This window comes from Gorilla gorilla, chromosome 3 (genome assembly GCF_029281585.2).
Source record: "Gorilla gorilla gorilla isolate KB3781 chromosome 3, NHGRI_mGorGor1-v2.1_pri, whole genome shotgun sequence".
Taxonomy (NCBI): Eukaryota; Metazoa; Chordata; class Mammalia; order Primates; family Hominidae; genus Gorilla; species Gorilla gorilla.
The window spans coordinates 147,830,752-147,857,466 of NC_073227.2; the positions used below are offsets into that span (position 1 = coordinate 147,830,752).

The window sequence follows — 26,715 nt, forward strand, 5'->3', positions numbered from 1 at the left end:
AGTATTACTTATACATAATAAAATTCAACAATTTTAAGTGTACAATTTGATGAGTTTTGACAAATATATTACACTTTTGTAACCAGTATCACAATCATGATATGGGACATTTTTATCACCTCAAAAAATTTCCTCTGTGCTCTGTTACAATCAATCCCCTCCTGCTATTAATAGCTTTTAATGCAGGGGGATGTAGCATTAACTTTCTTCCATAGGTTGTAAATAGTTTTTATGTTTTACATATTATTTTTTAAATTCATTTTCAATGTTTACTGAATACCTACTTTTTGTCTAGCATAATATCAGATATTTGGTATTTTTATTTGCAGGTAAAGGAAATAATCCTAGTAAAGATAAGTAAAATGTTTAAGTTCACATAGCTAGTAACTGACAATTTCTATCTAAGCTGAAGTGTTTCCAAATTCTATGCCCTTTCTTTGATACCAGGTTACCTTTCAACATCAATGTTTTGAGGCTGTTAATTGTTTTGTTCAAGTTTTATCTTTTATTGGTTTCTTGTCTGCTTTGCCTATTCATAATTAAGAAAGATATAGAAATCTCCCCCTCTGATGAGGATTTGTCCATTTTTCCCTCCAGTTCTAAATATTTATGCTTTATATATTTTGAGACAATTTTGTTAGGTGCATTAATGTTTAGAATTATTAAATCTTCATGGAGAAAACTAAACTTTTTGACATCATGATATGATTCTCTCCACCCTAGTTTGTTTCTGTCTTAAAGTCCTTTTTTAACATTAACGTTTTAAAAATAATATTTAATATCATAGAGCTCTATTTTATAAGTATTTGAATTTTTTTCTTTCTTTTTCTCAGTCCGTGTCTTTATGTATTTGACATATCTTTTACACGCAGCCTGTTTCCAATCTGGCAGTCTCTGTCTTCTAACAGACAAACTCAGTGAGTCCATTTATAGAGATTACTGATATATTTGAATTCATTTCTGCTATCTTCTTTAAAAATTTCTACTGGAACTGCTTTTTCTGTGATATTTTTCTTATCTATTTTTCGTTGCTTGTATCATTATTCTTGCTATATACTCTTTCTGTTTTTTAAATGATTACACTTAAAATTTAACATGATGTTTGTCTTAACAGATTCTAAAGTGAAACACTATCTTAACCCCTTTTCAAATAATTCAAAGCCCTTAATACACCTTAGCTTCAGTTACCCTTCCTTTACTCATGTGCTATTGTCATCAATATTTTAGTGCTATCTCTTTTCTCCATCATCTATAATTATACTACTACTACTTATTATTATTACATTTTATACACCAAAAAATGTATAAATTAAGTATATATTATACAATATATAAATGATATATATAAATATAATTATATATTGCATATATTTATATGTTTGTTTTTAATATAAATATTATGTATTTCATACAGCTGTACCTAGTTTAAATTTACAATTGTGCCTCACTTTTTCTTTACTCATCATCCTCTTACATCGGAAACTGTCTTTATTGGATCATTATTTTCTTCCTAAAACATATTTTAAATATTTCTTTTTAGTGAAAGTGTGTTGGTGATCAATTCTTTTTGTTGTTATTTATCTGATGATGTCTTCTTTTACCTCTTCCTGAAAGGTAGCTTGATAATTCTAGATTGTATTCATCTGGGTAGGCTACTTGCTATAACAAACAATCCTAATGTCTCAGTGGCTTAACATGATGAAAATTTAGATCTCATTTCATTTAACTGTTCCTGGTCATGTGGCTCAGTGACTCCAGCCTTTCTTCTAGTGTTCCTATTATTCCCAAGGGCTTGGGAGTCCTCTGTTAGATCCTTTGCATCTAGCTGGCCAATGAGAGAAGAGAGAAGGCAGGCAGTATCACATGGGACATTTTGGAGACCTGACTTGAAAGAAGTAACATCATTTCTGCTCATGTTCCATTGGGTAGAATTAGTCACATGGTCTATCCATATGCAAGGAAGTAAGAAATGTAGCCTTCCTGTGTGGCCAGGAAGAAGATCAAGTGAATATGTGGGATTGCTTGTGCCACCTAAGTAGATAGTTATTTTCTCTAATCTATTTGAAGATAGTATCCCTTTGTCTTTTGACCTCTATTATTGCTGTTAAGAAGTCTACTGTCAGTCTATCATTCCTTTGTAAGGAATATGCCTTTTCTAGTGTTTGTTCAGCTTTTAGTATTCTGTGCCCAAACTGTTGTTTAATCTCTCCATTGTGTTTTCTATTTAAACAATTATATATTTATTTTTAGAAGTTTCTGAATAGTGCTTAATCAACATTTCAAATCTGCCATGATATCCCCGGTGGTCTCTTGTTGCTTGCTCATCTTTGTGACTCTATACTTGTAGACTCTATACTCTATTCTAGATCTACTAGATTCTACTAGCTCTAGTCCTAAGAGGATTCTCACTTGCAATGGTTTGCCTTCTTATGTCCTTGGGGATCTTTGACTAAACTTATTGCTTGATGTTATCTTTGGGAGTCTTGTCATTCTAATGAGGGGATGCTCTCCTCCAGAGATAATTTGTTTCTTCTGCTTTTGCCACTGACCTAGGATATTTCAGCCTTACTTGAGGGTATGGGCTTAATACAGTGGTTCTAGGCTCAGCTCACCTACCTTGTTCCTAGCCCAGTACTCAGTGTCCTGATGGAAGCTGTCGTGGGAATCAGCCCTCGGGACAGCCCTGCTTCTGTCTTTCTGCCCACCACTCAACACTCCCAGCAGAGACCCTAACTGGCTCTGCAGTAATGGAGGAAGTTAGAAGGTTGTCCTTGGAAACCTGTCTGCTTCTTGCATGTCAGCAATTTGAAAAGTATGTTCTGGCCATGGATCTGGTTTTACAGCGCAAGGGTCTCTCAGAGCATCTAGTCAAACATAATGCTTTGAACAGAAGTGAGATTTAAAATGTTTTTAACTAATCTGTATCTCTTTCTTTTTGAAATCCTTCCAGTCTGTATTCTCAATGCTAAAGCTGTTTTATCCAAAAGGATGCATTTCCTTGTGTTGCTTCATATATCAAAATTTAGTGAATAATCAAAATGGCAAAGAAGGAATTTACTTAGACACATTTTTTTTATTTTCTGTGTTCTGAAAAATACATGCAGACCTAGAGTTAATAATTCTAATTTCTTGTGTGTAGTACTGATCCTTTATATTTTTAAAACAAATGAAATATTTAAGCATTTGTTATATAAAACATACAACAAATTTCTGGGATGATAACATCCTGAATCTTTCTAAGTCGTTTTGGAGTAAGATACTGCTAAGACCTTTTGTCATCCTTGCCTTTCTTTCCATGGGAAAGTGTGTAGATGTTTCTCAAAAGAACAGGTTTCTGTCTGTTGCCAGCCCTGTATCAACATTGTAATTAAGAGAGGCTTTTATTCTTATTGAACAGAGTGGAAGCTACTGCAAATGCATGCTACTAATAAGTGCTTAAAAATACAGCTAATTAAATTGGTTAGGAACCATAGAGCTTGCCAGGTCTTTAATAGTGAGGCTTTTATGACTGGAATAGAGACCTTCTCAAAAGACCTTTTTTAACTGGTATGGCTTAATTTATAACAAAATGTCATAAGGTCATTTTGTTTTCTGTGAGTTACATATTTAATAAAAGCTTATCTTCTTCAAGTCACAAGATTTCAAAATGTAAAGACCATAAGCTTGGAGATTTCGAAAAACTATTCAAAGAGTATATGGGGTTTTTTTTTGTTTAAAGTAGTGTGTGGTATTTTGGCTAAATGCAAAAAAATTATTTATTGGCCAAGATTTAAATCTATTAAGTAGACAACAGAAGATCTTAACTGATATTTAACTTAATTTCTAGATATAAAATAATGTTTTTTAACCTTTTTACACTAGAATTACTGCAATACAATTTCAGTTGTTAGGCAGAGTGTATTTGGCCAGCATATTCTATAGCAATTTGCATATATTGAATGTGCTTACTAAGTATAAAAAGCAGATGTCTCCAATTTATTTATATTTGTCATAATGTAAAAGTTGGCAAGACATGGAGACCATATCATGTAATTATTTATTGTATAGCGAGACCGCAGCAAGATATATAATACTCTTTAGAGAGCTGGAGAACCAGAGAAAATATATGATACTATTTAAGGAGTTTGGGTTTTCAATAGTGGCAATATTAATATTTATGGATACAGTCATTAAACAGGGCAACTGGAAGCCACTCTGAATTCTTCATGGTTCCTCTCTTAACATTTTCATTTTGCCTGCTTTTAATTTTCCTTGTGAAAGAAATAAATGTTGCTTTAAGTAACAACAAAAAATGAGGTACAGAATGGTTCATCTCTTTGTATGAAAGTATTAGCACAGCGCACATCCTGATTTTGAAGTTTGTCATTTTATTTTGTAAAAACTATCTGTTTCCCGGGACATGCTCTTCTTGAAAACAGAAAAATATAAAGCATTTTGTGAATTATCTTGTATGTCTAGTATTTTCCATGATTTAAAATAAAATATGCTCTTTTAAAGTTTGAATTCAGATTAGTTTGTGGTATACACAGTGTTTCTAATTTGACAAATAAGATTTTATAATATCGTGACACTTTTTTCTTATTATCTATATTATAATTTAGTTCTGTATTCTCACTTTGTAAGTTTAATTGCTGTCTTGGCTTGGATTTAATGATTTCACCAAAAATGTTGAATATTGTCTTTTAAAAAGTAATATAAAAGTAATTAAATTTAAAGACTCCTAATAGTTACTTATGGTACCTGTGTAGCTATGTAACCACAGGGGACGAGAATAACTGTATAGTATTAACAAACTATAATAAAAAATTAGTATTATAAGTTATTATTAAAGAGATTAAAGTTTAAAACTGTTTTAAATGAATTGTAATGTAAATTAATCAGTATCCTACTTAGTATATTATTTGTTATTATGACTAATTTCGGCAGTCTCTAACTTATTTTCAAGTGTAGTATTTTACATGCTAGTTAATGTGTTAAAATTCCAAGCATAGTTCTCCCCTTGTGTTTGAACAAAACTCCCACTGAAGCTGAAAGGATTCATTTTTTGTTCTTTTCTTAATACAAAGTTTGAACTTGCCCTGACAAAGATAATGGTTGGAAAATTGGGTGGTTTGATCATTTGTTTCATTTAACAGCAGGAAATTCTTTATCATTATCCAATGTCTGAAGCATCTCAGAAACTTAAAAGTGTGAGAGGGATTTTTCTCACACTCTGTGACATGCTGGAAAACGTAACTGGGACACAAGTTACTAGGTAATAATTTTTATTTAGCTTTAATTCTGTTTTTTTCAAGTTCTTTTATTTCACCCTGACAAAATGCTAAAACAAGTATCTGGTATACAAATATACTTGTATCTACAATGTATGTATTATATACATTATAGTCTATAATGTATGTATATACACGTATATATCTATACATTATAGATAACGAGCTCTGCAGAATGTCTGCAGATTTTTGCTTCATCTAAGTTATTTCTACCAGTCATCTATTTGAAGTGTAGATTCTCAACACAGCTGTAGATCTGGGTGTTTTGGCACATTTTAAAAAACACTTGGGCCTATATTTATTATTTCTTCATGAAGATGTATCTTTTAAGCATGGCATTATTATGAATCTCAGCTTTTTCATGTTTCTATCTTGATTGTTAACTTCCTAGGCAATACCTTTGTGGCAAACAGAATTGGCAAGAATGACTGAACACCAAAATTGGTCATATAGTTAGGACATATTCTGTTCTTACAACAATGATAGAAAAATACAGAATGTTCTTTAGGAGGGCTATTCATAATCTGTGAATTTTCCTACCCTTCCACCCTTCAAAATCTCCAGTGTCTGTTATTCCACATTCTATGTCCACGTGTACACATTATTTAGCTCCCATTTGTCCCTTTAATCTAACTTGATTTAGGTTAAAGGCTTAAAAGGAAGACTTGACACTATAAAAATGCTAGAGGAAAACCTAGGAAAAATGCTTCTGGACATTGGCCTAGGCAAATAATTCATGACTAAGACCTCAAAAGCAAATGCAGCAAAACCAAAAATAGACAAATAGGACAGATGCATTCATCATCAGTGTAGTTAATGATGGATGAGCAAAATTGATGTCAAATAATTTTATATTTAGAACTCTTAATATAGTCAATTATAGAGTCAAATACCCATTCCATTGATTTACTAAGCCCTGACATTGAAATGCCATAGTTAATTTATGGGAGGAAGAGGCTCAAAGCTTTTAGGTTTTGTGTTTTTTTTCATAAAATAAATCTAAGAATTATAAACAATTTTTTTCCTTATTATTTCAACAATTTTAGACTTTACAAGGAAATTTTATCTCAAAGTTCAACAGCCTCTGTAATACTGAGAAAATATCAAGTTGGATTTTCTAGGCTTTAACTTTTTTTCCCCCATATTCAGGTAGAAATGACATTTCTATGATTTTAAAAGAGGTAGAATCTACAAGGCAATAGACAGAAGAATTTTATATTTTAACTAATTAAAAGTCATGTTTAACTATGTGACTTTAATATAGTGTATATACAAACTTTATTTTCAATACAGTAGTACTGGAGGCTCTATTTAGTTTATAAATTTGGGTTCATAAAAGCATATTGCAGGCCTCTTTTTATTTTTTAAAAATCTTTATTGAGATATAGTACATAAGTGATACAATTCACCCATTTGAAGTGCATGTGTAGTCCTAAAATTGGTGTGGAACCAAAACAGAGCCTGAATAGCCAAAGCAGTCCTAAGCAAAAAGAACAAAACTTGGAGGCATCACATCACCTGACTTCAAATTATACTACAAGGCTTTCTATAGTAACCCAAAACAGCATGGTACTGGCATAAAAATAGACATAGATCAATGGAACAGAACAGAGAACACAGAAATAAAGCCACATGCCTATAGCCAATTGACCTTTGACAAAGTTGACAAAAATGTACGCTGGGGAAAGCACACCCTATTCAATAAATGGTGCTGGGAAAGTTGGATAGCCATATGCAAAAGAATGAAACTGAACCCATCTCTCTCACCATATACAAAAATGAACTCAAGTTAGATTAAAGACTTAAGTGTAATGCCTGACACTATAAAAGTGCTAGAAGAAAACCTAGGAAACACTCTTCTGGACTTTGGCCTAGGCAAATAATTCATTAGTAAGACCTCAAAAGCAAATGCAACAAAACCAAAAAATAGATAAGTAGGACTTAATTAAACTGAAAAGTTTCTACACAGCAGAAGAAATAGTCCAGAGTCAATAGATAGCCTGCGGAATGAGAGAAAATATTTGCAAATTGCACATCCACCAACTGACTAATATCCAGAATCTAAATAAGGAACTCAGACAACTCAACAAGAAAACAACAAATAACCCCATTAAAAAGTGGGCAAAGGACATGAACAGACATTTTTTAAAAGAAGACATACAAATGGATAACGTGCATATGAAAAAATGCTCATCACTAATCATCAGAGAAATGCAAATTAAAAGCACAATGAGATAACATCTTACACCAGTCAGAATGGCTATTATTAAAAGGTCAAAAAATAACAGATGCTGGTGAGGATGCAGAGAAAAGGGAATGCTTATACAGTGCTGGTGGGATTGTAAATGAGTGCAACCTCTACAGAAAACAGTATGGAGATTTCTCAAAAAACAAAAATAGAACTACAATTTGATCCAGTAACCCCATGACTGGGTATATAACCAAAGGAAAAGAAATCATTATATCAAAAAGGTACCTGCACTCATATATTTATGAGTGCTATTCACAATAGCAAAGATAATGGAATCAATCTAAGCATCCATCAACAGATGACTGGATAAAGAAAATGTGGTGTATGTATATACTATGGAATAAAAAAGAACAAATAAATAAATGGAGTAAATTAAATAAATAAATGGAATAAATAACAGAGAATGAAATCATGTCATTTGCAGCAACGTAGATAGAACTGGAGGCCATTATCTTAAGTGAAACAACTCAAACAGAAAGTCAAATATTACATATTCTCACTTATAAATGGGGGCTAAATTATGTATACACATGGACATAGAGTGTAAAATAACAGACACTGGAGCTTTTGAAGGGCGGGAGGGGAGTCAGAAATGAAAAACTACTTAATGGATACAATGTACACTCCTCAGGTGATGGTTACACTAAAAGCCCAGACTTCACCACCATGCAACATCCATCTATTAAAACTGTACTTGTACCCCCTAAATATATACAAATAATAAATTTTAAAGTGTACAAGTAAATGCTTTTTGGTGTATTCACAGATATGCGCAACCCTCATCAAACTCAATTTTAAAACATTTTTCTCACCTCAGAAAGAAATCCTATACCCTTTAGCTCAGCCAGCCCAACCCCTGGGCAACTGCTAATCTACTTTCCATTCCTATAGATATCCCTGTTCTGGATATTACATATGAATGGAATCATATAATGTGTGGCTATTTGTGACTGGCTTCTTTCATTTAGCACAAGGAGGTGCATTTCATTTAGCATAAGGAGGTGCATTTCATTTAGCATAAGGAGGTGCATTCCTCCTTTTCAGTCTCATTAGAAAGAAAATTTAAGTTTCTCTGTGCGGTGTTGCTTTTTTTTTTTTTTTTTTTTGCCTTTATTTTTTCTACTGTAAAGAATAGATGTTATTTTACCTAATATTTAGATTTTGTTATTAACCGTGAGATATGGGTTAATTGTGGAAAGCAGTAAATACAGCTAGAAAAACTTTTTTAAGAAGGTAATAAATATGGAAATTATTTTAGGGGTTCCTTAGCAATGTGTGTATCTTTTGTTGCATACACACTTTTTAAACTATAGTAATATTAGTATACTACAAGAGGCTAATATTTGTCTAAAAGTGTATGCATTTCTAAAAGTATTAAGACAAAAGCAATGTTCTATGTGAAAAAATTTATTTTATAATTTATATTTTAAATTCCACACACTTAAGTTCTCTTTATTATCATAGTTCATTATTCTTTCTCTTTTTAGAACATATTTAAATTTTTAAAACTTCACTGAAGTATAACGAAGTAAACTGAACGTATGTAAAATGTACAATTTGATTAGTTTTCACATAGGTGTATACCCTGAAACTATCAACACAGTGAATACATTCATCACCCCAAAAGTTTCCTTGAGAACACATTTAAATCTGACTTACATTTTGGTTACTTGTTTATATATTTGTGTCCCATACTGATTGTCATCTCAGCTGGGACTACATCTTCCTTTCTTTAGCAAATCATCTTCATAAATAGGCAGTCACAAAATATTTGTTAAATTAACCAACTGAGATGAAGCTTTTTTTTGTTTTGTTTTTGAGACAGGGCCTCGCTTTGTCACCCATGCTGGAGTGCATGGTGCAATCATGGCTAACCGCAGCCTTGACCTCCCAGCCTCAAGTGATCTTCCCATCTCAGTCCCCAAGTAGCTAGGGACTACAGGACCACTCCACTACACCCAGCTAATTTTTTTTTTTTTTTTTTAAGAGATGTGGTCTTACTTTGTTCCCCAGGCTGGTCTCAAACTCCTGGGCTCAAGTGATCTTCCCACTTTAGCTTCCCTTAAGTGCTGGGATTATAGGTATGATCCACTGCACCCAGTTTTGAAGCTTTCTTTTGGAAAAAAAAAATTATATTTAGTCACTTAATGTTAGCAAGAGAATTTCAACTTTTTTTTTTTTTCTATAATAGGTCTACTTTTGTTTGGCCTAGAGTTTTCTTTTTTCTTTCTTTGAGATAGAGTCTCACTGTGTCACCTAGGCTGGAGTGCAGTGGCACAGTCTTGGCTCACTGCAACCTCCGCCTCCTGGGTTCAAGCACTTCTCATACCTCAGCCTCCCTAGTAGCCGGGATCACAGGCATGCACCACCCCACCAGGCTATCTTTTGTAATTTTAGTAGAGACAGAGTTTTGCCATGTTGGCCAGCCTGTTCTCGAACTCCTGACCTCAAGAGATCCATCTGCCTTGGTCTCCCAAAGTGCTGGGATCATAGGTGTGAGCCACCACACCCAGCCTGGCCTAGAGTTTTCTGTTTATTTTTATTTTTATTTTTTTTAATATGTTGGAGTATATTTTTGCTGTCATATAATTCCTTGCATTTTTTATGTGACAGGAATATGAAAAGAAATCACTTATTAAGTATGTAGTTCTTAAATCATACCATATGCAATCTTTTATGAATTATACTTGTAATTTTATGACATTTAAAGGTATTCTAACCTTATTTTGAATTTATTGTTTCTTAGCTCATCCCTCCTTTTAAATGGAAAACAAATTCATGTGGCTTACTGGAAAGAATCTGACAAGTTGTTGCTAATTGGCCTGCCTGCTGAAGAGTAAGTTGAGGTTTTTGCTTACCTTAAAATCATTTCAAAATAATGTTAACTTTTGTTTTGTTAAAATTATTACATTTTTGTCAAAAGACAAACTCCTTGAACAGTTTTACAGTTTAAAGATCTATTGCACTAGTAAATTAGTTACCTGTGTTCGTTTGGTATGAATAATGCAGAAAGGTGCCATGAAGCCTCAGCTGGGCCAGTTAGTAAGGGTGGGGCTGTCAATACACTTGCTTCTTTTGTGGTCAGTAGAGAGGTGGCTGAGAGATGAGCTCTGCCTCTGCTTAAATTTTTGACAACATTGTGATTTGGATTTTGCACATTTACAGTTTTTTACTGTTGGAGGTTTTGGAGAATTAAGGGTCAGCAGAAGGGTATTTTGCCCTGATGTTGAGCATCTTTGACAAAATAAGGTATATGTAACTCTAAAGTGACTTCTCTAATGGTACATCTTATATTATCATGGTCTCCCTGTTAACTTTTTTGTGAGTATTTTGAAGTATACATTATTTTAATAGTTGGAGGTAAAAGCAGGATTGACATTATAATAAACTGACCTTGTGCTCCAGGGACTGCATTAGGTACTTTATATTTATTAAACTCATTTAATCTTCAAAATCACTTCCAGACGTACTTAGTGATTATTGGCTCCATTTTCCATGTGAGGAAAGTAAAATCAAAAGAGGGTTCAGTAACTTGCCAAAGCTCGCATAATCAGCAAGAGGCAGGATTGGAAATTGAATGTGGGTCTGTCTGAATTCTTTCTACAACATTGATTCCCTAACGTCATAGGACATTGAAAACTAAGGGAGAAATAGACTACAAGTATAGAGAATGGCCCTAAAGAGATAGACTTAACTACTATTATAATAGTGTTATGTTCCTGTTCAATGGTTTTTAAAACTTGTAATTTAGACTTTTGCCTACTTTAAAAAGTATTCAGACAACTTTTATTAAGTAATTAAACACACTTTAGTTTTCTCCTTTGGTCTGTAGAATCATAGCATATGGTCTACAAAATAGGAATCAAATATCAAAATAAATACTATAATATGTGATGGATACAACTTCAGAGAATACCAGTTGAGATAAATTTTCTCTTGATGTTGCTTCAAGCTTCCCAAGAAAGAAAAAGATGTACCAGAAAGATGCATTATCTAGCCAATCTGAACGTGAATATGACTATTTTTTATTAGTAATGAATTTGTTAACCAGATTTCCTTCATTATATAGCAGTGTATTCATTTTTTATTGCTGTGTAACAAATCATTCCCAAAAACATAGGGGTAATTTAAACTTAAATAGTAAACATTTATTAACACAAAGGTGTTTTCGTGGTTCAGGAATCCAGGAGTAACCTAGCAGGTAGTTCTGCCTCAAGGTCTTTTCTTGAGGTTACAATCCAGTGTTGGCCAGGGATAGACTTATCTGAAGGCTTTAACTGGAGCTGGAGAATCTGCTTCCAAAGTGGCTTACACACATGGCCATTGTCAGGAGGCCTAGTTTCTTGCCACATGGACCTCTCCATGTAGCTGCTTGGGTATCCTCATAACATGTCAACTGGCTTCCTCCAAAGCGGCGAGCCAAAAGACAGAAAGAGGGGGATGCTACAAGACCTTTTATGGCTTAGTCTTAAAAGTGATACACTGCCATTTCCACAATATTTGTAATTTCCACCATTCTGTTTGTTAGAATTGAGTTACTAAGCTTAGCCCACACTCATGGGGAGAGGAATTAAGCCTCACTTCTTGAGGGGAAGAGTATCAAAGAATTTGTGGACCTATTTTACCATCACAAACAGGAATTCCAAAGATGGCTACAGTGAAAAATATCAAAATGCTTATGTTTTGAAGGTAACTTTAATTCTGGACAGAAAGAAATATAATCCACCATAAATGTGGGGTTCAAATCTTTTTACATGGGGGGATAGTGGCGCTGTGACATATACTAGATGAGGGCACTCTTTAACCAGCCACACAAGAGAAAAATACGTGTTTTTCTGTCTAAAATAGGATACTGAACCCTTCTCAGAGACTGTCCTTTGGGTTTCGATTATGAAGAACGAAGGAGTTGTTTAGAAAGTATGGCTCTACAGCCAGGCAGTGGCTCACACCTATAAGCCTAGCACTTTGGGAGGCCAAGGCTGGCGGATTGCTTGAGCTCAGGAGTTCAAGACCAGCCTAGGTAACATGGTGAAACCCCGTCTCTTCAGAAAATACAAAAATGAGCCAGGCACGGTGGCATACACCTGTAGTTCCAGCTACTTGGGAGGCTGAGGTGGGAGGATTGCTTGGGCCTTGGAGGCAGAGGTTGCAGTTAGCTGTGATGCTGCCATTGTACTCCAGCCTGGGTGACAGAGCAAGACAATGTCTCAAAAAAAAAAAGAGAGAGGTGGGAGCCAAGATGGCCGAATAGGAACAGCTCTAGTCTACAGCTCCCAGCGTGAGCGATGCAGAAGACGGGTGATTTCTGCATTTCCATCTGAGGTACTGGGTTCATCTCACTAGGGAGTGCCAGACAGTGGGCGCAGGACAGTGGGTGCAGCGCACCATGCGCGAGCCGAAGCAGGGAGAGGCATTGCCTCACTCGGGAAGCGCAAGGGGTCAGGGAGTTCCCTTTTCTAGTCAAAGAAAGGGGTGACAGACGGCACCTGGAAAATCGGGTCACTCCCACCCCAATACTGCGCTTTTCCAACAGGCTTTAAAAAAGGCACACCAGGAGATTATATCCCGCACCTGGCTCGGAGGGTCCTACGCCCACGGAGTCTCGCTGATTGCTAGCACAGCAGTCTGAGATCAAACTGCAAGATGGCAGCGAGGCTGGGGGAGGGGAGCCCGCCATTGCCCAGGCTTGCTTAGGTAAACAAAGCAGCCGGGAAGCTCGAACTGGGTGGAGCCCACCACAGCTCAAGGAGGCCTGCCTGCCTCTGTAGGCTCCACCTCTGGGGGCAGGGCACAGACGAAAAAAAAGACAGCAGTAACCTCTGCAGACTTAAATGTCCCCGTCTGACAGCTTTGAAGAGAGTAGTGGTTCTCCCAGCATGCAGCTGGAGATCTGAGAATGGGCAGACTGCCTCCTCAAGTGGGTTCCTGACCCCTGACCCCTGAGGAGCCTAACTGGGAGGCACCCCCCAGTAGGGGCAGACTGACACCTCACACAGCAGGGTACTCCTCTGAGACAAAATTCCGGAGGAACGATCAGACAGCAGCATTCGCGGTTCACGAAAATCTGCTGTTCTGCAGCCACCTCTGCTGGTACCCAGGCAAACAGGGTCTGGAGTGGACCTCTAGCAAACTCCAACAGACCTGCAGCTGAGGGTCCTGTCTGTTAAAAGGAAAACTAACAAACAGAAAGGACATCCCCACCAAAAACCCATCTGTACATCACCATCATCAAAGACCAAAAGTAGATAAAACCACAAAGATGGGGAAAAAACAGAGCAGAAAAACTGGAAACTCTAAAAAGCAGAGCGCCTCTCCTCCTCCAAAGGAACGCAGCTCCTCACCAGCAACGGAACACAGCTGGACGGAGAATGACTTTGACAAGATGAGAGAAGAAGGCTTCAGACGATCAAACTACTCCGAGCTACAGGAGGAAATTCAAACCAAAGGCAAAGAAGTTGAAAACTTTGAAAAAAATTTAGATGAATGTATAGCTAGAATAACCAATATAGAGAAGTGCTTAAAGGAGCTGCTGGAGTGGAAAGCCAAGACTCGAGAACTACGTGAAGAATGCAGAAGCCTCAGGAGCCGATGCGATCAGCTGGAAGAAAGGGTATCAGCAATGGAAGATGAAATGAATGAAATGAAGTGAGAAGGGAAGTTCAGAGAAAAAAGAATGAAAACAAATGAGCAAAGCCTCCAAGAAATATGGGACTATGTGAAAAGACCAAATCTACGTCTGATAGGTGTACCTGAAAGTGACAGGGAGAATGGAACCAAGCTGGAAAACACTTTGCAGGATATTATCCAGGAGAACTTCCCCAATCTAGCAAGGCAGGCCAACATTCAGATTCAGGAAATACAGAGAATGCCACAAAGATACTCCTCGAGAAGAGCAACTCCAAGACACATAATTGTCAGATTCACCAAAGTTGAAATGAAGGAAAAATGTTAAGGGCAGCCAGAGAGAAAGGTCGGGTTACCCACAAAGGGAAGCCCATCAGACTAACAGCGTATCTCTTGGCAGAAACTCTACAAGCCAGAAGAGACTGGGGGCCAATATTCAACATTCTTAAAGAAAAGAATTTTCAACCCAGAATTTCATATCCAGCCAAACTAAGCTTCATAAGTGAAGGAGAAATAAAATGCTTCACAGACAAGCAAATGCTGAGAGATTTTGTCACCACCAGGCCTGCCCTGAAAGAGCTCCCGAAGGAAGCACTAAACATGGAAAGGAACAACCGGTACCAGCCACTGCAAAATCATGCCAAATTATAAAGACCATTAAGTCTAGGAAGAAACTGCATCAACTAACGAGCAAAATAACCAGCTAACATCATAATGACAGGATCAAATTCACACATAACAATATTAACTTTAAATGTAAATGGACTAAATGCTCCAGTTAAAAGACAGAGACTGGCAAATTGGATAAAGAGTCAAGACCCATCAGTGTGCTGTATTCAGGAAACCCATCTCATGTGCAGAGACACACATAGGCTCAAAATAAAAGGATGGAGGAAGATCTACCAAGCAAATGGAAAACAAAAAAAGGCAGGGGTTGCAATCCTAGTCTCTGATAAAACAGAGTTTAAACCAACAAAGATCAAAAGAGACAAAGAAGGCCATTACATAGTGGTAACGGGATCAATTCAACAAGAAGAGCTAACTATCCTAAATATATATGCACCCAATACAGGAGCACCCAGATTCATAAAGCAAGTCCTGAGTGACCTACAAAGAGACTTAGACTCCCACACAATAATAATGGGAGACTTTAACACCCCACTGTCAACATTAGACAGATCAACGAGACAGAAAGTTAACAAGCATACCCAGGAATTGAACTCAGCTCTGCACCAAGCAGACCTAATAGACATCTACAGAACTCTCCACCCCAAATCAACAGAATATACATTTTTTTCAGCACCACGCCACACCTATTCCAAAATTGACCACATAGTTGGAAGTAAAGCTCTCCTCAGCGAATGTAAAAGAACAGAAATTATAACAAACTGTCTTGCAGACCACAGTGCAATCAAACTACAACTCAGGATTAAGAAACTCACTCAAAACTGCTCAACTACATGGAAACTGAACAACCTCCTCCTGAATGACTACTGGGTACATAACGAAATGAAGGCAGAAATAAAGATGTTCTTTGAAACCAACGAGAACAAAGACACAACATACCAGAATCTCTGGGACACATTCAAAGCAGTGTGTAGAGGGAAATTTATAGCACTAAATGCCCACAAGAGAAAGCAGGAAAGATCCAAAATTGACACCCTAACATCACAATTAAAAGAACTAGAAAAGCAAGAGCAAACACATTCAAAAGCTAGCAGAAGGCAAGAAATAACAAATCAGAGCAGAACTGAAGGAAATAGAGACACAAAAAACCCTTCAAAAAATTAATGAATCCAGGAGCTGGTTTTTTGAAAGGATCAACAAAATTGATAGACCGCTAGCAAGACTAATAAAGAATAAAAGAGAGAAGAATCAAATAGACAAAATAAAAAATGATAAAGGGGATATCACCACCGATCCCACAGAATTACAAACTACCATCAGAGAATACTACAAACACCTCTATGCAAATAAACTAGAAAATATAGAAGAAATGGATAAATTCCTCGACAAATACACCCTCCCAAGACTAAACCAGGAAGAAGTTGACTCTCTGAATAGAACAATAACAGAATCTGAAATGGTGGCAATAATCAATAGCTTACCAACCAAAAAGAGTCCAGGACCAGATGGATTCACAGCCGAATTCTACCAGAGGTACAAGGAGAAACTGGTACCATTCCTTCTGAAACTATTCCAATCAATAGAAAAAGAGGGAATGCTCCCTAACTCATTTTATGAGCCCAGCATCATCCTGATACCAAAACCTGGCAGAGACACAACCGAACAAGAGAATTTTAGACCAATATCCTTGATGAACATTGATGCAAAAATCCTCAATAAAATACTGGCAAACCAAATCCAGCAGCACATCAACAAGCTTATCCACCATGATCAAGTGGGCTTCATCCCTGGGATGCAAGGCTGGTTCAATATATGCAAATCAATAAATGTAATCCAGCATATAAACAGAACCAAAGACAAAAACCACATGATTATCTCAATAGATGCAGAAAAGGCCTTTGACAAAATTCAACAGCCCTTCATGCTAAAAACTGTCAATAAATTAGGTATTGATGGGACGTATCTCAAAATAATAAGAGCTATCTATGACAAACCCACAGTCAATATCATACTGAATGGGCAAAAACTGGAAGCATTCCCTTTGAAAACTGGCACAAGACAGGGATGCCCTCTCTCACCACTCCTATTCAACATAGTGTTGGAAGTTCTGGCCAGGGCAATTAGGCAGGAGAAGGAAATAAAGGGTATTCAATTAGGAAAAGAGGAAGTCAAATTGTCCCTGTTTGCAGATGACATGATTGTATATCTAGAAAACCCCATTGTCTCAGCCCAAAATCTCCTTAAGCTGATAAGCAACTTCAGCAAAGTCTCAGGATACAAAATCAATGTACAAAAATCACAGGCATTCTTATACACCAATAACAGACAAACAGAGAGCCAAATCATGAGTGACCTCCCATTCACAATTGCTTCAAAGAGAATAAAATACCTAGGAATCCAACTTACAAGGGATGTGAAGGACCTCTTCAAGGAGAACTACAAACCACTGCTCAATGAAATAAAAGAGGATACAAACAAATGGAAGAACATTCCATGCTCATGGGTAGGAAAAATCAATATCATGAAAATGGCCATACTGCCCAAGGTAATTTACAGATTCAATGCCATCCCCATCAAGCTACCAATGACTTTCTTCACAGAATTGGAAAAAACTACTTTAAAGTTCATATGGAACCAAAAAAGAGCCTGCATTGCCAAGTCAATCCTAAGCCAAAAGAACAAAGCTGGAGGCATCACCCTACCTGACTTCAAACTATGCTACAAGGCTACAGTAACCAAAACAGCATGGTACTGGTACCAAAACAGAAATATAGACCAATGGAACAGAACAGAGCCCTCAGAAATGATGCTGCATATCTACAACTATCTGATCTTTGACAAACCTGAGAAAAACAAGCAATGGGGAAAGGATTCCCTGTTTAATAAATGGTGCTGGGAAAACTGGCTAGCCATATGTAGAAAGCTGAAACTGGATCCCTTCCTTACACCTTATACAAAAATTAACTCAAGATGGATTAAAGACTTAAATGGTAGACCTAAAACCATTAAAAACCCTAGAAGAAAACCTAGGCATTACCATTCAGGACATAGGCATGGGCAAGGACTTCATATCTGAAACACCAAAAGCAGTGGCAACAAAAGCCAAAATTGACAAATGGGATCTAATTAAACTAAAGAGCTTCTGCACAGCAAGAGAAACTACCATCAGAGTGAACAGGCAACCTACAGAATGGGAGAAAATTTTTGCAACCTACTCATCTGACAAAGGGCTAATATCCAGAATCTACAATGAACTCAAACAAATCTACAAGAAAAAAGCAAACAACCCCATCAAAAAGTGGGCGAAGGACATGAACAGACACTTCTCAAAAGAAGACATTTATGCAGCCAAAAAACACATGAAAAAATGCTCACCATCACTGGCCATCAGAGAAATGCAAATCAAAACCACAGTGAGATACCATCTCACACCAGTTAGAATGGCAATCATTAAAAAGTCAGGAAACAACAGGTGCTGGAGAGGATGTGAAGAAATAGAAACACTTTTACACTGTTGGTGGGACTATAAACTAGTTCAACCCTTGTGGAAGTCAGTGTGGCGATTGCTCAGGGATCTAGAACTAGAAATACGATTTGACCCAGCCATCCCATTACTGGGTATATACCCAAAGGACTATAAATCATGCTGCTATAAAGACACATGCACATGTATGTTTATTGCGGCACTATTCACAATAGCAAAGACTTGGAACCAACCCAAATGTCCAACAATGATAGACTGGATTAAGAAAATGTGGCATATATACACCATGGAATACTATGCAGCCATAAAAAAGGATGAGTTCATCTCTTTTGTAGGGACATGGATGAAATTGGAAATCATCATTCTCGGTAAACTATTGCAAGAACAAAAAACCAAACACCGCATATTCTCACTCATAGGTGGGAACTGAACAATGAGATCACATGGACACAGGAAGGGGAACATCACACTCTGGAGACTTTGTGGGGTGGGGGGAGGGGGGAGGGATAGCTTTAGGAGGTATACCTAATGCTAAATGACGAGTTAATGGGTTCAGCACACCAGCATGGCACATGTATACATATGTAACTAACCTGCACATTGTGCACATGTACCCTAAAACTTAAAGTATAATAATAATAAAATAAAAAATTAAAATAAATAAAAGAAAAGAAATAAATTATGGGTTTACAAGGATTGGAGAACATCCAGGATGAGATGATTTAGGATGTAGCAGCAGAGTAAAACATGTCTCTTTAAGACTTTTGTAGCAGCCCAAAAGGCAAAAGAGAAGAAAGAGAATACAGTAGTGAGATAAAGGTAGCATAGGCAGTTAGAGAGAGGAAAGGCAGACCTGGATAAGGAACTGAGCAAAGGCTGTTCAACCACACTCTGATGACACCAGCCGAATCAGCTAGGCAGAGACAGTTTCCAGGTGAGTTTGTATCCTGAAGCCAACAAAGGACTGTCACTGCTGAGCTCCGGACCAAGGTTGTGCCACATGATGGATGCTCTAGCCAATTTCTCAATCTTTTATTAATCAGGGTGGGGGAAGGGAGGCCATCTTCCCTAAATATTTATGTCATTCCTCTCCTAAAGAACTTGGTTTGATAAGTTAGAATTAATTTGAAGATCCCCTTTATTCTCTTTCCTGAGCTTCCAGTGAAAAGTAAGCTTGAGCCATCTCTTTACCCTTCTCTTAAATGCTCACACCAACCCTTTGTTCCAGATTATTTTCCCTCTTCTATCTCATTTCACATAACTAAAAGATAGGTAGTATTATTCTCATTTATTCAAACTTGGAAATAGAGTATGGAGAGATCATGCATAAGCACCTCTTCAGTGTCAACTTACATGTCTTCGTATCACCAACATTTTGCAAGTGCTTTGTAATTGAACTCACAGCCCTGGGATTTTCTCCTCATCCCTCTCAGTGCCATAGACTGCGTGTTTCCCTCCTCACCTCTATGCCTTTTATAAGCAGGGTGAGAAAAGTGCTATCCCACAGAATTTAGGGTGGGGCACATGATCGAGGGACATGTGTTTTCAGATGGGAAGATCACATTCCCGTGATGGCTGCAGTGAATAGCGGAAACCTAACCAGGAGGACAGTGTGGGGTAGTGGTAGAATAACTTTGGGTCTAAGAAGATAAGTGCTCACTGGCAGGCTCTACTCCCTTTCTACCCTTGCAGAAATTGCGTAATTTCTTGGACTTCTGTTTACTCATTTGTATAATGGGAATAATAAGAGCTACCTTATAAAATTCTTACAAGGCTTCAATGAGAAAATATAAGTCCATTTCTTTATTTCCTTTCTCCTGCTTTCTTCCCATTCTCCATTTCAATTAAGAGTGTGTTTTTGTCACAGGATTTGGAGGCCCAGTTGATATGTGGGTAATACTAAAAAGTGTCAAGAATTTAGCATTTCTTTTTATGGGCCCAGGTCTTGTAAAAACTAGTTTATTTGCACTGATTTCATTTAATCCTCAGAATCAATCTGAGAAGGGCTTGGTGACTATTGGCCTCATTTTACAGATGAAGAAACTGAACTTTAGAGACAGTTACATGATTTACAAATAAATGGTGTTATAAAATCCCTGTTAGATTCATGCTGGAACTAAATCTAGAATAAAGTGATCAATGGTCATCGAAAGCAACCATTTTATACAGCTTTACTCAGAGTTGACACACATACTTTTCACATTCCGTATGTGTAAAATTCAAGGATGATCTACTTCTTTTAGATAAATGTCATTTGATTATGTTGTAAATTAATACGTGTAATTTTGCTTTTTTAGAGTTCCTCTTCCTCGTCTAAGGAACATGATAGAAAATGTCATCCAAACCTTAAAATTTATGTATGGTTCTTTAGATAGGTAAGTACTTCTTCAAATTGAATCTTGAGTTTTAATTATGTGATTCTAAGTCATCTTTTGCATTTAAGACCATTTCTTGCTTGACAGGTTAGTTATTTGTCTCTTTTCTCCTCCTCCCCTCTTTCCTCCTCCTCTTCCTTCCTCTTCCTCCTCCTCCTCCTTCCTTCTCCTCCTCTTCCTTCCCCCTTTCTCTTTCCTTATTCCTCCACCTCCTTCTTTTTCTCCTTCCTCTTCTTATTTTCTCATCTTTTATTACTGGCTTTTATGTTACAACAGTAAACAGTTTTTCATTTGATTCATTTCCTTTTTTTTTTTTTCCTTTTTGGTCTCATATATGACTTTAGTGAAATTTCTTAGTGAATTAGTGATATAACCACAACTGTGTTCTGATTTGATATATTTCTGTAGGGGCAAATGTAAGAGTATTTCTTCATAACAGATACAGAAAAGAGAAAGACTTAAAATACATTTTTCTGTTTTTCTTTGCTTATAAGACCATCAAATTCACTATCCTGAAATATGCTTCTTTCTCAAAAAAATTTCTGTAGTAAAAAATTTATGCACTATTATTTTAAAAGACATACAGTAGAGACGGTATTGACTGGTTTTGTTCGTGTCCTTCCATATATTTTCTATACAATAAAAATATACATACTCCCTTTTTAATAAAAGTATGCTATTATGCATATTTTTCTGCTTCTTGCTTTTTTAACCTTCTTGATTGGAAGGCAGAAATTTGAGGTAACATTTAACATTTGAGCACATGAAATTGGGTATGGGAAATCGATTTTTCTCTTAGTGACTTTTGTTCTTGTATTTCTGAGGGCTAAAATGGTATCTTTATGTTTAAAGCCTTAGGAGTATATCAGTACAAAAATCCAAAGGCAGTTTATACATTTTTCCAAACCATAGTGATATCAGCTCTCTGTTTATCTATAGTGGATCTTTGTTCTCATTGTTCTCACAGTATCATGAAGGAATTTTCTGTGATTGTGTCATCTGCAAAAATTATCTAGTTTGCAGTGTTCTCTAGAGGAACTGCTGAGGAGGCACATCCCTGTCAAACCTGATTGCTTACCAACATTTTCCAGATAAGTGAGCTACAAAGAGCTGGGCATCCATAAATAGTGCTTTTACCTTTTACTAATAAGGAAATTTTTAACCAATGAAGAGTAAGAATGTGGTTATGAACTGCCTCTTTAAGTTTACTCAACAGAAGCAAACTTTGCCATATTTTGCCCTAATTGAAGCTTTCTGTTTTCATAAAACCAGAGATTATCAAAGATTAAATTTTTGCAATGATTTTCATACATGAAAATAGTCCATTGGAGTTGTCCTACAAATTCCATTAGAGTAGACTGGGGACAGAGGGACCTAATTTCTCTTTCATCTTGAAATTTATCCTCCATTGATAGTGGAAGTATCTTTTTGATGGCAGCAAATTTAACTCTTTTGTACTTCAAGTGAGAATTTAAAGAGCAAACTACGATAATAAATGTGAAGATCCATTGAGTTCTTAAAACCAAGAAGCACAGTGAATCCAGGATGTTATTAATAGACATTTTGTAATAATTTTTTATAAGAACTTTTTTTCTGATTATGAAAGATATTAAGGGCCAACTGTGAAAAATTACAAAAAGACCAAAAAGTGTAGAGACTTGATTATCTTTTTAAAGTTGTGAGCTGGTTAATTCTCTATGAGCCACAGAAAACTGACTATATACTAATAGTTTAACATTGTGACCAAATTAAAGCTATAACAATTTCCTTCACCATTCCCAACTAATTCATCAGCAAGTCCTGATCAGTCTGTCTTCAAAATCTCCAATCTGTCCATTTCTCTTTATCTTTACTATTGCCCTGTCCAGCCACTGCTATCTCTCACACACTACAGTAGCCTCCTAAGTGGTCTCCTTCCCTTCATTCTTGCCACTTAAACTAATTTTCATATAGCAGCGTGATCTTTCTACATTATTATCTGGCTCCTACCTACCCCTCTGACTTCAGATATCAAACCACACGTGCCTCCTTTGCACTGTATTGCAAACACCCTGGCAAAGCTTTTCCCCAGCCCAGGGCTTTTGTACTTTTTCTTCTTGCTGGATCTTTCTGACATTGGAATATCAGCTCAAATGCCCTTTCTCAGAGATTCTTCTCCAACCATTCAACCTAAAATAGCCAATCTGTCACACCACCCATTCACATTGTGCTATTTTCTGCATAGTCCTTTATATGAATTTGTGTTTTTTACTTTTTGTTCATTTGCTGTCTTTCTCCGTTAGAACATAAGCTTCATGGGAGCTCATTGTCTTTTGTCTTGATATTTTTACTGCCATACCTCCAGCAATGAGAATAGTGCCTGGAATGTAGTAGTCACTCAAATATTTGTTGGATAAATCAGCAAATAATTATTTTGATATGCCGATAGCATATGTACCTGCTATTTTGTCATTCAGTGAGCTGTTCCAATAAATGCTTGCAGCCAATGCTGTGTTACTTTTATATGGCTAAAACCAAGTATTTCGGTTTTTTCTGTCATTTTGTTTTTTGAGTTCTTTAATGTTATACCTTCAGTAGTAAAGAGGGGAGGAAATCACTTATGCTTGTTATGTACTTACTGTTTACCAGTAAATAATAAGCATAATAAGAACTTATGCTTGTTATGTTCTAGGCATTCTGCATATGAGCTAGATTGTATTAACCCTGTTTTTACAGAGTTGGAAACCAAAGTTAGAGAAAGGTTAGGTGATTTGCCTGTGATAGCTGCCTAGAAAGAGCTGTGATAAGCCAGATCTGTTCTATTACAAAGTTCAAAATCTCTTTATCATTCCACTCCATTTCAGGAGTTGTAAATGGTTAAAAGACAGTCAGAGGTAAAAACAACCTACATTTTTTACAAAAAGGGTACTTCAGCCCTTTCTGTTATAAATATGTCACTTGTGTTAGCCCTGTGGTTCTTCCATAGAGCCATCTACTTGATACACTTGAGAGTAGGGTAAAAAGTTTGGACAGGGTGAATTTCTTTACACAGTCCATCAGTAACATTCTAGCAGCAATTCTATTGAAGGAAGAGAGGAGCGAGGAAGATAGCCTATGTAGTTGGGAAAGATCCAGTTCCCTTAGGAGCACACAAAAAATGACCACCATTTCCATATGTCGTTCTAACTTACAGCTCTTATTTCTCCAGTGCCTTTTGCCAGATTGAGAATGTTCCTCGTTTGGATCATTTTTTTAACTTGTTCTTTCAAAGAGCACTTCAGCCTGCGAAACTGCATTCCAGCGCCAGTCCCAGTGCTCAGCAGTACGATGCTTCCGGTGCAGTACTTTTAGACAACCTCCCTGGAGTCCGGTGGCTCACACTTCCACTGGAAATCAAGGTAATCTTAGGTATTATAAAGCAGAACCAGAACCAGGTGCCTTATTATAATCTTGTATCTTCTCTTTTTTTCGTAGACTTTTTGTTATTTTTGGAATTATGGTTAAAAATTAAAGAGGCAATTGGTTGACAAAGTAGGAGGTCCAGTGCAATAAACCCAGAAAGAGACATTATTCTTTATAAGTAGAAATTAGCTCTCTCCTCTTACTTTTAAATTTAAGCTTTATCCAAGCTGGGACTACTTTTCAGAAATCATAATTAAATGGTGTGTCTTACTTTGGAATTTTGTGACTTTGATTTTATAATGGAAGGTTATCAAGTTAGAATTATGTTTCTGTACAAAAAAAAAAAAGTGGATGACATGGTTGACTAACAGTATTCTCAGTTAAAATACAAAGTCCACTAGTCTACCAAAATCTTTTTTTACATGAACATATGTGATTAGCTTTTGGCTTGTCCCATGGATCGCATACCAATAGTAAAACTGTATGACGGTTAAGAATTATCAATATGATTTTAGTTATATCTGTAAACCTAGATCATCAGTGTAGATCACCATATAATCTATTTAGTTACAGCATTTGTATTAGTATTAAATGAGGCATTATGCCATAGCCACTTCTCTGCTCATGAAGAAACCTAGGCTATGTTACAGTAGAAACCTAATTCAAGTTCCTACTCTTCATAAGACTCTACAATGTATGATCAAATAAATGCCTTTTTGACAGCTTAATAGTTATTTAAATTGATGTATCAATCACTTTGCTCAGTTTCCTCATCTGTAAAATGGAGGAAATAATAGTCCCTACTTCATGGAAGATTTATGAGTTATTATACATGAAGTATTTAGAATTGTGCCTGGCACATTGTAGTTGTAGTTATGGGAGCATTATTATACAATTACTATTTGAAAGGAGATGAGTTGTTAGAGCATGTTCAAAAGATGCTTTGCCTTCTGGTATTTTTTTTATCCTTAGCTCTATCAACTGCCTGGTCTTTTGATATTTCAGGACAATAATTACCCTTTCTTCCTTTCTTTCTTTCTTTCTTTCCTTCTTTCTTTTTCTTCTCTTTCTTTCTTTCTTTTTTTTTTCTTTTTGAGACAGGGTCTTGCTTTGTCACCCCAGCTGGAGTGGGAGTGCAGTGGCGTGATCATAGCTCACTGCAGCCTCCACATCCCAGGCTCGGGTGATCTTCCCACCTCAGCCTCTCAAGTAGCTGGGACTACACATGCACACCACCATGCCTGGCTAATTTTTGTATTTTTAAGTAGAGACCAGGTTTCTCCATGTTTCCCAGGCTGGTCTCGAACTCCTGAGCTCAAGCAATCTGCCCGCCTCAGTCTCCTAGAGTGCTGGATTACAGGCATGAGCCATGGCACCTGGCCTACCATTTTCTTAAATTGTATAAAAAACTAAGAAGTATGAGATATATAATTCTACCTAATGTTTTCATAAGAATATATAAGCATTGGCTGGGCATGGTGGCTCATGCCTGTAATCCTCGTGCTTTGGGAGACTGAGGTGGGAGGATCACTTGAGGCCAAGAGTTCAAGACCAGTCTGGACAACATAGGGAGACCCTATCTCCACAAAAACTTTAAACATTAGCAGAGCATGGTGGCACACATCTGTATTCCAGCTACTCAGTAGGCTGAGGTGGGAGGATTACTTGAGCCCAGGAGTTGGGCTCCCCACTCAATCATAGTTGCAGTGAGCTATGATTGCACCACTGTACTACGGTGGGGCAACAGAGTGAGACCCTATCTCAGGAAAGGAAAGGAAAAGGAAAAAGAAGAGGGAAAAGGGAAGAGAAAAGGAAAAAGGAAAGGAAAGGAGAAAGAAAGGGGAAAGGAAAGGGAGAGGGAAGAGGCAAGGGAAGGGAAGGATATAAGTGTTTGATATAGATAGAAACATAGAAAGTAACTAGATAACTTTACCTTTAAAAGAGAAAGACCCTGGTTCCAAAGACTGTCTCATGCCCATTCTGGGGTCTTTTATCCTCAGTCACAGGGCCCATGCCCACTTCATGAGTCAGAAGGTACCATCTCATGAGGCTTGCCATTCTACCTGGCCATTACTTAGGTTCTTGCCCCACTGTCAGAATTTCTTCATTAAAGAAACCTCTTCCCTCAAAATATATAGTCCCTTCTTTCTGTGATAGTAGAGGTACTTAATGTTTTAGGGGCAGTGTGTTTAGAATTTAGATACATTAAATATTATCTTCCCTCGAAGAAGTTTAAGATGTTCTAAAGTATTGTCTATTTGGGGCTTACAGATTCCATGTGAAGGCTACCTCTTTTTCATTGAGATTTTTGTTAATTTAGCATATATTTCTTTAAAAGACTTATATGCTTTTCTTTATTTCACCCTAAAAGAATATCAAATTAAGAAATCACTGTGTGAATTCTGGTATACATTTTTAATTCATTGCCTTAAACCATAGCTGTTGCTTATCTTGCCAATGCTTTGGCTGCTTTTATCCTTGTTACGTCTAACACTGCTGTGTGGAGATCAGTGTTCATTGTGCCGGTTGCTCAAGTCTGTGCCGTGCTTTGCAGAATCCAGAAAAACCTCTAGATGTTCACAGTCAAGTTGAGCAGGTGAAATTAATACACAGGAAACAGTGAGGATCTGGCTTAGATGTTTTCTACATTTTGTAGTCCAGTTAGGAGATTAAGAACAATACTTTTGGGAAGAGAGCTAGATA

The 26,715-nt window shown here is 36.7% G+C and overlaps 1 protein-coding gene across 6 annotated transcripts in view; it reads left to right on the forward strand.

Moving 5' to 3' along the window:
- INTU (inturned planar cell polarity protein) overlaps positions 1-26,715 on the forward strand; it is an 84,695-nt gene that overhangs the window by 24,984 nt on the left and 32,996 nt on the right. For 2 of the 6 annotated variants that reach the window (XM_004040373.5, XM_055385318.2), the window contains exons 5-8: positions 5,136-5,254; positions 10,268-10,357; positions 20,554-20,631; positions 23,819-24,008. In XM_004040373.5, coding sequence (XP_004040421.5) covers positions 5,136-5,254; positions 10,268-10,357; positions 20,554-20,631; positions 23,819-24,008 — 477 coding nt within the window. The remainder of the gene's footprint in view (positions 1-5,135; positions 5,255-10,267; positions 10,358-20,553; positions 20,632-23,818; positions 24,009-26,715) is intronic. The other 4 variants (XM_055385320.2, XM_063705527.1, XM_055385317.2 and 1 more) reach the window with 2 other exon arrangements.